Consider the following 13498-nt stretch of genomic DNA (forward strand, 5'->3'; position numbering starts at 1 on the left):
GTAGCACAGTACCATTGATACAAGGGGCACCATCTGAGAGAAAAAGTACTAAACAGAGCATGGGAAGATTCAAAGTCTCAGAAGATGGAAAATACCAGGAATTTGTCTCCCTACTCTGCCTACACTGTTTGTAACTGAATGGCTGGGTGCTGCTCTGCCTCATTCCACTCCGACATTTTGAAAGCTGTAACTGATCTGTTCCGTGGTATGAATATACAATGTGGATATGGGAGGTGAGGAGGTGTGCGTGACAGGAGCTTTTGTTTTTAATACACCTTGTTCCTAATGTTTCTGATTCTGCCTAGTGTTCAGTGAGCTGTGGAGAGGGCACCCAGAGTCGAAATGCTATTTGCAGAAAGATGCTGAAAACCGGGCATTTTGTCCTCATCAATTCCTCACTGTGCCCACCTTTGCCATTCTCATCCTTGACCAGGCCCTGTGCTCTAGGCACCTGTACAAGTAAGTGGAAAAGATGCGTAGGAATGTCTGGGGAAAGGGGGCTTGGATGTCCATCACTAAGAAATCCATGCTTTCACCTGTTTCAAAAACTTCTCTCGCACTAGTATTACTTGGTCTTGAAGAGTGGCTGCTGCTGCTAAGTTTTTCTGTCTGTGAACAAGTATGCTTTCTCAATAAGGCAAGCCAGTGGATGAGAGCTTTACATTTTACTGTTGGAGCTAGGTCTGAGCCAATATGCTGGAAGGGAGCTACTAGTTTCTGGAAGAACTGGCTCAAAATTCTGACCCAAATCTAGATCTAAATTTCACAACTGGAATGTAGAGGTTCAGAGATAGAGCACACCAGCCCAAGGGCAATCGCAAATAAACTCTGTTAGAACAGCTGAAAAGAAAATGTTTGATAAGGGATGTTGTTGAATATATTTAAGAATGTATTTCATTATGTCACTTGGAACCCTCTATGACCTCTATGAGATTTCTAATGAGCCATGCAGCCTAAGTTAGATGTATTTTATGTTGCTATTTCATGCATTTTTTGTTGCCCTTCACAAGAGCAGTAGTTTCTCTGTATCCCTTTCCCTGGCTCACAATGAGCCAACTAGACCGGCAATAGTTTGAAAGTCAGCCTAGCTTCAGCTTAAAGCTGACTATGAACTCTGAAACTGCTAAATGTTGGGTATGGTAAGGAGAAAGGAATATCTGACATTCAGAAGCAAAGCTATGAAAAAATGTTAGATGATATTTATGAATAATATATCTATGCTGCTTTATTTAGTCCTTCATAACAAAGATCTCTGTCATACAGATCTGGAAACTGGAAGGACACACTGAACTATTATTTAAATAATTTCAATATTAATATTATTTAAATTAATTTATTATTTGATATATTTATATAATATATTGCTATGTTATATATTTATTATTTAAATTAATATTTAATGTTATTTAAATTATTTTAATATTATTTAACATGTCTTTAAGCCTAATCCAAACAGTTTTGTTCTATTCAACATTATTCCTTGGGGAAGCAGCACTTCACTCTCCTTACTGCTGTGTGCTGCAAGACCATATTGCCTTTGAGGGTTCAGATGGTAAATCACAGCACACTTGTCTTTGCAATGCATTTATTAAGTAAGAGTATTCATTTAAATACTTTAACAACAAGAACAACATTTCCATTGAAGTATTCTCCTTCCCAAAAACATTTTGCCTCTTGCTGTCTGTTTTCTTCATGTACCCTAGGCAGGTCCTAAAGCCACCTTGTTATTCCTGTTATTTTGATTGCTCCAACTTAATGTTCAGCAGCTGGTGGCCAGTTTCTCCCACTATTGTCTAATAGGTTGAATGCTGCCAGCACCAAAGTAAACTGCTTGGTTTGTTTACTGGTCTCACATACTAATAGAATTAATGATATTTCAGGGCACAACAGGCCAGTTCATAAGCAAAGCCCCCACATTATGGCCATAAAGAAAATTTACATCCAGACAAGGAAGCAGAAGAAACTACACTTCGTTGTGGGTGGGTATGCTTACCTGCTGCCCAAAACTTCTGTAAACCTCCGATGCCCTACAAGGAGGTTCCGGAAATCAATGATCACTTGGGAGAAGGATGACAAGAGGCTCATCAACTCAGCTCACATCACCATTACACCCTATGGGTATATCAAAATCAACCGTTTGAAGCCTTCAGACACTGGGACATACACCTGCACAGCAGGGCCAGTCCAGGAGCATTTTGTAATTAAATTGATTGGAAGCAACAAGATCATTGCTGAGCAACCAGCTGGTATTAGGGAAGAAGAGACTATGAGAAAACCCAGCTTAAATGAAGCCTTGAGAACAGAGGAGAAACATATCAATGGGATTCTTTTCAATGGGAGCAAGGCTGAAAAGCGAGGGCACCTTGTGGACCCCAGCAGGTGGTATGATTATATTGTCTCAAGGCTGATGCAATACAGGGGCTGGCCAGGCGAAAATCTGGAGCCCTGGGAAGCCCAAGAGTCCACAGAGAGAAACACATCCTCAGAGGAGGACCAGAGCCGGGAGTATAGTCTACCATTCACTCTGATCACAGAACAGAAACGCTTGGATGATATCATAAGTAATTTGTCTCAGCAGCCTGAGGAGCTTAAAGATGTCTACACTGAGCAGCTTGTTGTGCAGCTGGCTCACGAGGTTTTCAAGAGCCACTTAGAGCACCAGGAATCTGTTATCAGAGCATCAAGGAAAGGAGCAGATTCAACCTCAATGGAGCACCCTGTCCACAGACATGTTTCTGGATTTACCAGCTCCCTGAGGACCTCATCTGCTGAAGCATTCCTTCCTACCTCTGTAGACCCTGTAAATGGCTTGCGCAGACCTCATCAAAAGCCTGCCATCCTACGAAAGATTTCAGCAGCACAACAGCTTTCTGCTTCAGAGGTTGTTACCCACCTGGGACAGACAGTGGTCCTAGCCAGTGGCACACTGAGCGTGCTGCTTCATTGTGAAGCAGTGGGAAACCCAAAGCCCACCATCAGCTGGGCTAAGAACGGAGAGGAGGTGAAATACAATGATAGGTAAAACATATTATTTAACTTCTTTAAAAATAACTGATGTTTTGACGTTTCAATTTTCCTGTCAGTCCCACACGCAAAAGCATATTTTGCTATAGTTTGGTTTCATAATGAAAGGAGGGCTAACACATGTGAAGTGGTAAACAGGGCGCTGTAACTCTTCAGCAAGGTCTGGATACTAGGTCAGTCTGCCAAACAAGAGCTTTACTTATAGAATCATACAATAGTTGGGGTTGGAAAGGACCTTAAGATCATCTAGTTCCAAACCCCTTGCCATGGGGAGGGACACCTCACACTAAACCATGTCACCCAAGGCTCTATCCAACCTGGACTTGAACATTGCCAGGGATGGAGCATGCACAGCTTCCTTGGGCAACACATTCCAGTGCCTCACCACCCTTACAGCAAGTAAAATGAAGAGTCATAAAGTACTAAAGTAGATAATGCCTAATGCAGTCAACTCCATGTCTGGAGGCTGTGACCCTTAGTGTGTTTTCCCATCTGAACGTGCAGCTTTCTGCTCTGGAGATTGGTTTTGATGTATGAAAGTTATTTATTACTATTATCCTCTGGGTATCTTCTCATTAGGGATATGAATTGCATTTCTCACAGTGCTTCAGCAGGGTCTGTCTGACATGGCTCTGGTAGCAGAAAATGGAGAGAGTGACCTTTCTGCCTTCCGCATGTGTATCTGTGTTTAAAACTGCCCCAAGATAAATCTCAGGGGGACACTTCAATCACCATTCCCTATGTATGTTCTGATAGAGACTGGAAACTGTGGAACCATACTTAATGGCTATTTGCAGCTGTGCTGTCATCTCAACACACCAGTCTCCAAGCATTAGTCTTCTGATATGAGTTGGTGCATCCTGGTTTGTTCAAACTCATGTGCTTGCCTCAGGTATACCCTGCAAACTTGAGTGACAAAATGCTTTTATCAGCGCACCACAGAAATTGTGCTGGCTTTCCTTCAGGTAGACTTTAGCTGTCTTCAGCAGACTTAGCCTGTCATTCCACGTTATTCATTTGTGTGCAAAAGCACAAAAAAAGAGATTATTTTCAATGCTAGTTATATGCATAACTGTATTGATAACATAACATTTTTCTCATGTGTATACTTGAGATTTTATAATTTGGTTCTGTTCTGTGAGAAAAGATAGGTAGAGAGTGTAAACTGCCTCTTACAAGGCAGTTTAACAAACACGGTACAACAAAATAGTCCAGGGATCTGCTTTCAGCTGTTTCTGCACAAGATACTGACCTCAGTTAACATATGTGAATTTACTTGTAAGGTCAGCTTGGGAAATGAGAAAAGATGGAGTCAAGGGAAAACTTTCCAGTGTGGTGTCTGTGGAGCATGCAGTAAAGTCTTGACTTAGGTACAATCACTTGTTCTGCCCAGTTATACAATTAGTTTATTGGCTCCTTTCTCACTTTGGCAACTGAATCTCTCCAAAATCACTGGGGTTTTTGAATGTACTGAATTTCCTGGTTCTTGTCTCTCTCTGTATCTGAAGGCTAGTAAGCATGTTAGGTTTCGCACAAAAGATTGTAAATTTTGCAGGGGGGCACTCCTACAGCAAGAACATATCTCTTGTGGAGGAAATCTCATGCAGTTCTAATCAAGACTTGAGCCTGTAGTATCCTTTTATTTGGCCATATTCCTGTCAAAATATCTTCATGGCCCCCAAAATTTTCACATACAGATTCTCATTGCCAATGAATTTTGACATTAAAGGACTTTTTTCCCCCCCTCTACTTGAAATGAGTTTGATTTCTGTAGTATGCTTGAAAGGGAATAGAAGTTAAATAAAGTCCACATGTGGTTAATGGTGGACACTATACTCACACACCATATGAGCAGCCATGGTGTAGCAAGAGGCAAATTCATTTAGCTCACAATAGAAGTCTTACAGTTTCTGAAATTTTAGTTTAGATTTTATTTTATTTTATTTTACGATGTCTTTCAGCCATTTTGTTTCCAATTAATTTGGCTGAAATATTATTAAATGCTATGTTGTATTTCTGAATTTTCAGGCAACTATGTGGTTTAAAATTTCTATCAGAAAGACTCAGGGAATTATATTTTGTTTGCTAGTCAGTAGTGTTGTTCACTGACAACTTTTCTTTAAAAGTTAAGGCAGTTTCCACTTTATGAACTTCCTTCTGTGTTCATCACTTATGATTCCTTCAGGTTGGTGGGTGAGGAAGGAAGTGAGCAGTATTGTGGGCTCCAGAGATACTCAACATCTGTAACATTGGAGTTAATGTTTAGAAATCATGGTGCATATATAATCGGGTTGTAGATGTTTTGCTGGGTTCTTAACAGCAGTATTCTGGTTTTGGCTAAGAAAGCTCTTGCTGGCTGCCAATCAGCTGTGTAGATGGAAGCCACGGTTTAAGCAGTCTCACAGTGTACTGCTGTATACTGCAAGGCCATCTGGATGCTGTGGTGTTTAGTATGCTTGAGCAGTCTTTCAGATCTGCAGCTTGTCTTCTTCATACTTTGCCAGCCACTGAATAGAGAAGAGAAACCAGTTTTCCAGCCCACCTCTCTCTTAATGGGAATTAAAAAAAAATATAGATGGGCCTTTCTGTACTAGTGTCAAAGAGGGACACTTTTGGTGAGGAATGTCAGAGTTTTGTAGAAGTCCTATTAGCTTATGCCCTACTCAGTATAACGAGATTCTGAATGTGTCGGCTTTGTGTTGTGACTTTTAGAATGTGGGCTGCTGGATTTAGGTTGTGTGATAGCTATCTGTATTGTGTATTAACAAATATTGAGATAAGAGCACCCACCTTTATGCTTTGTGGCTGTGGACTTTGTCTAGAACAGTGATTTGATAACGAAGGCTCTATTCCCATCATCTCCTTCTATGACCTGTTATACTCACCTAACAGTATTTATGACTTCTGCTATGTAGCTCCACTTGTGAAACTTACTTAATTTCTTTAACTTTAGCCTAGGTATTGTCACTAAAAGATATAACACAGGCCCCCCAGAAAAGTGTTTGTTACTCAATAGAATGAAAACATATGACACATAAAGCTTCAGGAGTTAAACATAGCTGTGTGGTTCCATTAAAGGATCCTTGACTTGAGTCTGCATATTCAGCCTGAGTGCATATTTAACATGAGTGTCCATACTCTCTCCTAAGGTTAAAGTGTCAGATTAATACCAGCATGGGTTCTGGGTGCAGCTTCAGAGCCTAGTTTCTATACCAAAGTCTGGAGACTTCTGAAATGATGGAAAATGTTTTATTTCAAAGATTAACTTCTTTAGGAATCAATTTTAAAAGTGAAAAATCTTTGAGGGATTTATGCGTTTTATAAGGCGTAAGCCTTCCAAGAATGCCGTAATTTTCATAACTAAGAACCCATTTTTACTGGATAATTTAACTTTTCTGAAACAGAAATGTATTTTATAAGTGGACATGAAGCAGAATGAAAACAGTAGCTGATAGAGAGTTAAGTGATTGCAGGGCGTCATCTGAAATACTGATGTATGTTCTGTAATACACATTTTTGTCTTGGAAACAATGCAGTGCAGAGCAACTGAGATGAGGCTGATTAAACATTAAGCTGTATTATTTTAAGTACATAAATGAGATTCTGAAGACAGGCTGCTGACAGAAAGAATTGCTACAGCTGGTATTTTTTTCACCACTGACAAGCATCTCAATACCTAACAAAAACAGCAGTCCATGAGCAAATAGGGAATCCAGCCAAAATCATTCTATACAAAGACAGATAATAAAATTTCCACTTTCAAGAAAAGCAACTATGCCAAATTCTGACACACAAATATCAGAAAGAATTACAGAAAAGAAGAGGACACTGGCTTTGTTTCTAGAGAAGGACATTAAAACTTGGGTTGAAAAGATAGGAAGATGGCACTGTGTTGTAGTTATGGTCCCTTGTGTTTTACAAGATGCAATATTAAGCAAGGTCTTTCCTCAACCTAAAGGTCACAGAAGCAATTCATAAAATCTTTTTTTAGGGGTTTGTACGTGTTAGTTTGATGTAGAACTGACTAATCAGCTTACATACTATATTTGCACACATGCGGGCAGAACACACACAGCTTTTAACTGTTACACACTAGTATAGTTTGGGACAAATTTCAAAGCTCTAATGAATTCCATGTAGAGATTAAATCAGTCAGTGTTAAACTAAAAGATTTATGTGTGAAATACTGAGGCATACTAAGACTAGTTTTGTAAATAAAGGAATTTGTTAGTTGCTGGCTTTCTTAACAGTGGTTAAATAGAAGCATGCCTTGTTTATGAATAAATGGTAAGAAGGAAAAGATCCTGGAAAGCAGAAGTGGGGAGGGAATTCTTTCAACCATTGTTTTGGGGGTTTTTTTGCTGTGCAAGCAAAGATCCATTTTTAAAAATGGTTAATGTTTATTTAGCAAATGTGCATTTTTCTAGGCACTTGCAAAACTTGCTTGACAAAAGGCAGCTCTTTACTGATAATAATTATTGTTATTACTCAAAAAAGGTCAAAAAACAAATTTTATCTCTGGGGTTTTTTTCCTATAATAGATCCTGATGGGTGGCCCTAACCTGGTTTGTTTTAGAGATCTACCACCCACAATGTTGTGCAAGATCAAGTATCTGCTTCTTTCTGGTCCATGACACATCAGTTTTCACTGGGGAGTAGGAGAGGGTCGGAATGGAAAGGAACTGATCAGTTTCAGGATCCTTGAGCAGACTTTTATTGCATGTGTTTTACAGGCATATCCCGCTCCCACTTTCACCTTTGTCACTATCAATAACAGCTTCAACTAAGAGTTTACATACAACAGCTACTGAGAGTTGCTGATGAGGAAATTGATTTATTATTCAATCTTAACAACAGTTTCAGCTAAAAAATTAAGAGAAATTAAAAATAATTATGAAATGCACTATACTGGAAGTAAGGGTACATAAGCATTCACAAGAGCCCATTGAATGAGTTCTTGCTTAAACAGGTATACATCAGGACCTGATGGAGTTATACCACTGCAGAACTAGACTGTGAAAAGAAGCAGTTCATTAGACCTCTAAGGCCATATTCATCCCATTTAACCATGAGCAGTACACTGAGATCACAATAGGCTCCTCTTACTGGCAGAGAAAAGAAACTGTTGGTTCAGCCCAAGGAGGAGCTGAGTATTCCTCTCTGTCTCCACTGACTATTAGGGGAGCAGTGAGACTGCTGAATTTGTGCAAACTGCAAAGCAATCAAAGAATTTGGAGCCTATTTCAGGCTTTGACACCGAGCCTGTGGTTCACTTCACTTCTTTCTGCCTAGCTTCTGCAGGTTTTGTGATTTTTCCCTTGCAATAATTCAGCTTTTTTTTACTATTGCTACTCGTAACTTACAGAACTGGGAGACAGGAAAGCTAGGCAACCCATTCAACATAATACAGGAAGTGACAAAGCAGAGGAGGAGGTTTCACAGTCCATAGGCAGATATCCCATGTACTCAGCAACCTTTCTCTAATACACACATGCTGGGAGTGAGACTAAAATTGGATTTAACTAATCACAGCTCATAGTCTCAATGTTAGACTAAATTTCCTCAAAGATTTTTACATACAGCCCGAAGGCCTGCAGAAAAAAAAAAAAAAAAAAAAAAAAAAGTAAATATATTCATGCTTACACAAAGAAACCATTACATCTTTCTTTCTGCTTTACTCCAGGATGCTACTTCAGCCTGATGACTCGTTGCAGATTCTAGCACCTGTGGAAGCTGATGTGGGTTTCTACGCTTGCAATGCATCTAATGCCCTGGGATCTGATTCTGTCTCTATTGCTGTTACTCTTGCAGGTAACAGTTCACTCTGTGATTGCAGTATGGTCTCTGCCACTTGCATAATCCTGGGCAAAAACCGTGGGGGGAGAGATTGTGGTTGATGCTGGGTGGGCAAGGTGCGTCAACAGACATGCATTGGCATACATTGGTGAAAACACAGGGTGTGAACTCTGGAAAACCCTGAGCTATAAAATCCAGCTTTCTCAGACGGTTCCTGATATTTGTGCATTTCTGCAAGAGATGAATGCTTTTTCTCACTTTCTGTATCTGACATGCTCTCAAGACAGTGTTTATGCTGGTTATTCACAGCCTATACGGGCAGTGCAGTGCAAGCCACGTAATTCATATGCTTCATTTTAAACCTATAGTTGATCTCTTCAAGTCCAACTGACTGATTGAAGGACTTGCTCAGATGTACATCGGGCAACCTTAAAAAATACCAGAGCTGAAGAGCTAGCCCCTTGCAAGATCAACCCCTGTATCATATTCAATCCATTGTGGCACAAGCATGGGTAACACTGTTTCAGTTGCTGGCAAGTAGAGGTTCACAAAAAATTAACTTCTGTTGTCGTGGTTTAAGCCCAGGCCGTAAATCAGAACCACGCAGTCCACTTCCCCCCCCACCTTTCTTCCCTCCGCTTCTGGAGGGACGGGGAGGAGAATCAAAAGAATGCAACTCCCACGGGTTGAGATAACAGTTTAATAACTAAGGTATAACACAAACCACTACTGCTACCACTAATAGTAATAATGATAAAGGAAATAACAAGGAAGAGAATACAAGCGCTCACCGACTGGTACCTTGCCCCCACCCCACCGTGATCCAGCCCTTCCGGGAACTCTCAGTTCTACATCCTGGGCATGACGTGCTGTGGTATGGAATACCTCTTTGGCTAGTTTGGATCAGGCGTCCTGTCCCTGCTTCCTCCCAGCTTCTCCTCCTCCCTGGCAGAGCATGAGACTTACAAAGTCCTTGGTCAGTCTAAACATCGGTGTTATCAGCTCGTTCCCAATCAGCTCTGTTCCCAGGCTGAAAGTCAAAAACACAGTGCTGCAACAGCTACTAAGAAGGAGGAAAAATGACTGCTACTGCTGAACCCAGGACATCTGTGGTCATATTTCTCTAGTAACATTGAGTTCTAAAGCAGAGTAAATATCTTTTGTTGGTTTAGATTTCAGTTCTAGAGAAAACTCACCCAAATAAAAGCCAAGGGAAATGGGAGGTAGTGCATGAATCCAACTTCTTCAAGGTTCATTGATAGGCAATATCAGCAGGCTCACAACCACATCAGGACTAGTAGAACGAAAGAGCAGCAAGTGTGAATGAGGAGATGTTGAGTAAGACAAAGGGACAGAAGACACAGATAAGGATGGTGACAAGGGAGAGAGGGCTTTGAGGAGGATCCTGTTTATCACAAAAGCAAAAGGAAACACATTATGAATGCTAGAAAGCTTATTGATTTTTCAGCCCTCTTCATTTCACTGATCCAGAATGTGGAAACATTTGGAAGCCTCCAATGTGCAGGCAGTGACCATCAGCTGCCAATGTATACATGTATGGTTAGAGGAATGAATAGATGTTGATGAGTTTGACATTTTTACACGAAATGCAGAGAAAATTTCAGGTAAGAGGAGGACAAAGAAAATCTAGGAATGCAGCAATGGCCAGCAATGAAGCTCTGATGATTAGTAAACCAACTGGAAAGAGACTTTTTCTGTCGCTTAGAAGGAGAACCACTGAATCTCTCAGAGTGGAAAACAAAGCTCTGTCTCACAGGTACATATTACATGCAGGCAAAACTAAAGAGTCTGATCCTCATTACAGTACTGCAGATCAGGCATATCTTTGCTGAATCCCAGGCAGTGAAGCAGAGGTGCTGCTGCTTAAGACAGTATAGTGTTTTATAACGAGCAACTCCACGGTAAACCTATTGTGTTGCACCAGCAATAAGCTGAACATGAGTGAAAACTGCTAATCTGTCTATATTGCTTCAGTAAGTTTAAAAGCCATAGCCTTTGTACAAAATAATTTGTGGAGACAATTTTCTGTGAAACTATAGGAAAATAAACTGACACTAGGTATATGTGTGGCACACACATTGAACTCTGCTTAGGAACTGGTACTGATTTCTATCTTATATCTAAGGCAAAGAGCTGAACATCATATAAAATGGGGCCATGAGTATCTCAAAATGAGATACTGAGCAGTTCTTGGAACAAAGCAACAACCTTTTTGGCATAATGGAAGTACTTCCTCAAAAAAAACCGTGGAAAGCTGAAACCATCTTTAGAGGGATCAGGAGTGGGGCTGAAAGCTTATTTCATTGAAGAATTTTCTGATTAGTTTAACACACGCATGGAAAAAAACCAGTGGAAAATGCATCCATTTGCTCAATGGTTTGCTTCTCATTTGTGGGCTGAACAGCTTAAAGATTTTTAATCTTTTTATGTGATTTTTTTTTAAAAAACAATGGAAAATAAAAGGCTGATGAATACCTGAAGAATTTTACTTTCTTATCTTTACATCTTCATGCAAAGCATCAAAAATGTTGGAGATATTTCAATAGTAAAATGCAATATTTTACTTTGTTATTTTTACGCATTAAAAGCATCAAAAGAAAATACCAAAAAAAGCCTGAATTGATATGACAGTAATTCCAGATGAAAGGCATCTTTTCAAAGCCCTGGAAATATATCTATATGGAATAATTTATAGTTAGGGCTGAATTAAATTTTCAGGACTCTCCATGAGCTCAATGAAACCAAATTATTTTTTATTTCCTTCATCTTTTCTTCCTTGATCACCTCCAGCTCAACACACTAAAAAAGCCAGTGGTAGACATTAGCCTAAAACTGCGGCTTCTACAGGCAAATGATGATATCTGAGCCTGTTTTGTGTCTGACCATTTATTTAAAGGGGAAAAAAAATGTGTTTATAGATTTTTGGAGAAAGATGAGTTTGCAAGTCTTCTTACACTAGCCATTCTATATAACTTTATCGTTATTGTCTGGTCTTCCGAATCCAAGTGTTTCTTCTGTAGGTTAAAGAAAACATGATGGATTTGTAGAAACAGCTTCCATGTTGCTCTAAACCTCCTGCACTATTAATGTGCCTGTAGCCATCACTCTGGCTCCTTTTTCTTGAGTTTGGCCTTTGGCAAAGTGTGGTATTTTGGTTTCAATACCAGACAAACATCTTGCTGCAGTTCCAGTTATATCAGTGTTTATTGATTCAGCTGGTTCTCATGTGTGTCCATACGGCTTTAATGCTATTCTGCCTCTGCTCTGAGTATGCCTTTTTTAAAAAAAAAAAAAAAACAAACCTTTTTCCATGGAATTTGGTGACACTGTAATATTATAAAGCAAAGGTGTCCTCATACTCCAGCATTTTCCCTTATCCACCTGTACTGTGTAGGTACTTTCACACAGGGTGTACCAGACCACCTCTTCCATGCAAGTCCAGTGTGCTTGATCTGATAACTGTGGTGCTTCTTTTATGCAGGAAAGCCACTGATAAAGACATCAAGAGCTACTGTGATCAACACTGAATCGCCTGCTGTTACTGTTGATATTGGAAGCACAGTGAAAACAATCCAGAGAGCAAATATTACCATTAGCTGCCAGGTCGCAGGTGAGAAATTTTTTGATCTCCCATGCAGGTGCCTTTGACTTTAAATTTCTGTGGTGTTCTTTGCTAAATTGGTGTCTCCAGAGGCAGCTGGGTGAAAATGAAAGTTTTTCTTAGGACTTGGGGGAACTTCATTGCTTGCATTAATTCTTAGCATAGAAATAGTCCTCGTTTTATCAATACCAACAGGAAAAGTGTAGTGGCTTAACAAAATTGGTCTGAGACAATATGACAGACATTTGTTAGAGATACACAGTATGATGTGAATACAAGAAATCTGATACACATTCCTACCTGTTGGGGGTGTTTAGTGAGACTATATAAGGGTGGACTGACTCATTTCAATGTTGATTGAGTTTTCAAAGTCCACTCAGGTTAGTTCCTTCTTTTCCTGCCAAACTCTGATTTTTTTTTAAATTAAGGACATGTTAGCACACTCATCTTCTGATTTTTCTTTTTTCATCTTGGGAGTGCAGGAATTCAGGGGAATTCTGCTGAAACAGGGTTCTCCCTGAAACTGTTTTCCAGACAGAGACTGAATGTCCCTCAATCTCATAGCGGTAGTTTGCCTCTTTCCAATGGTGACCAATCTGCGTGTTGCAGTCCTATGGCTGTTGGTGGCAATGGTCTTTGTATGGAGAGGAGGGTGGGGGAAGAGAGAGAGCTGAGAAATCTCTAAAAACCCAGGGCCAGATCTTTGATTCATTATACATTTGTACATAGTATGAGCGGGAACAGAAGGGGGAGGAATCAGCTTATAAAACAGACTGAGCCATGCTGAGTGTTACATGAATATCTGCATTGGAGATATATATAGAGTCGACTACTAGACTGATACCAAGTCCTTTAAACCCTTGCTTTAGCTTTTTGTCCTTAGCAGCTGCTTCAGATGACTGAATAAGCATCTGCTCTGCAAATATACAGATGTCCTTCTTTTTTACACTTCCTGATCACTGTAATCACTTAGTGGTTGTCAGTTTTCTTCTTCAAGTGCCGCCAACCCCACCCCTATGCAAATTCTTGAGTGAAAAAAGTATTTGGCTCAAGTTT

The 13498-nt window shown here is 40.0% G+C and overlaps 1 protein-coding gene across 1 annotated transcript in view; it reads left to right on the top strand.

The window, feature by feature from the left end:
• Positions 1–13498, top strand: part of ADAMTSL1 (ADAMTS like 1) — a gene marked incomplete at both ends in the record, with an annotated part of 432351 nt that overhangs the window by 388162 nt on the left and 30691 nt on the right. The window contains 4 exons of the mRNA XM_080637755.1: positions 306–459; positions 1881–3018; positions 8708–8835; positions 12323–12451. Of these exons, the coding sequence (XP_080493881.1) occupies positions 306–459; positions 1881–3018; positions 8708–8835; positions 12323–12451 (1549 nt within the window). The remainder of the gene's footprint in view (positions 1–305; positions 460–1880; positions 3019–8707; positions 8836–12322; positions 12452–13498) is intronic.

The sequence above is a fragment of the Psittacula echo genome (assembly GCF_963264785.1).
Source record: "Psittacula echo genome assembly, chromosome: Z".
Classification (NCBI taxonomy): Eukaryota; Metazoa; Chordata; class Aves; order Psittaciformes; family Psittacidae; genus Psittacula; species Psittacula echo.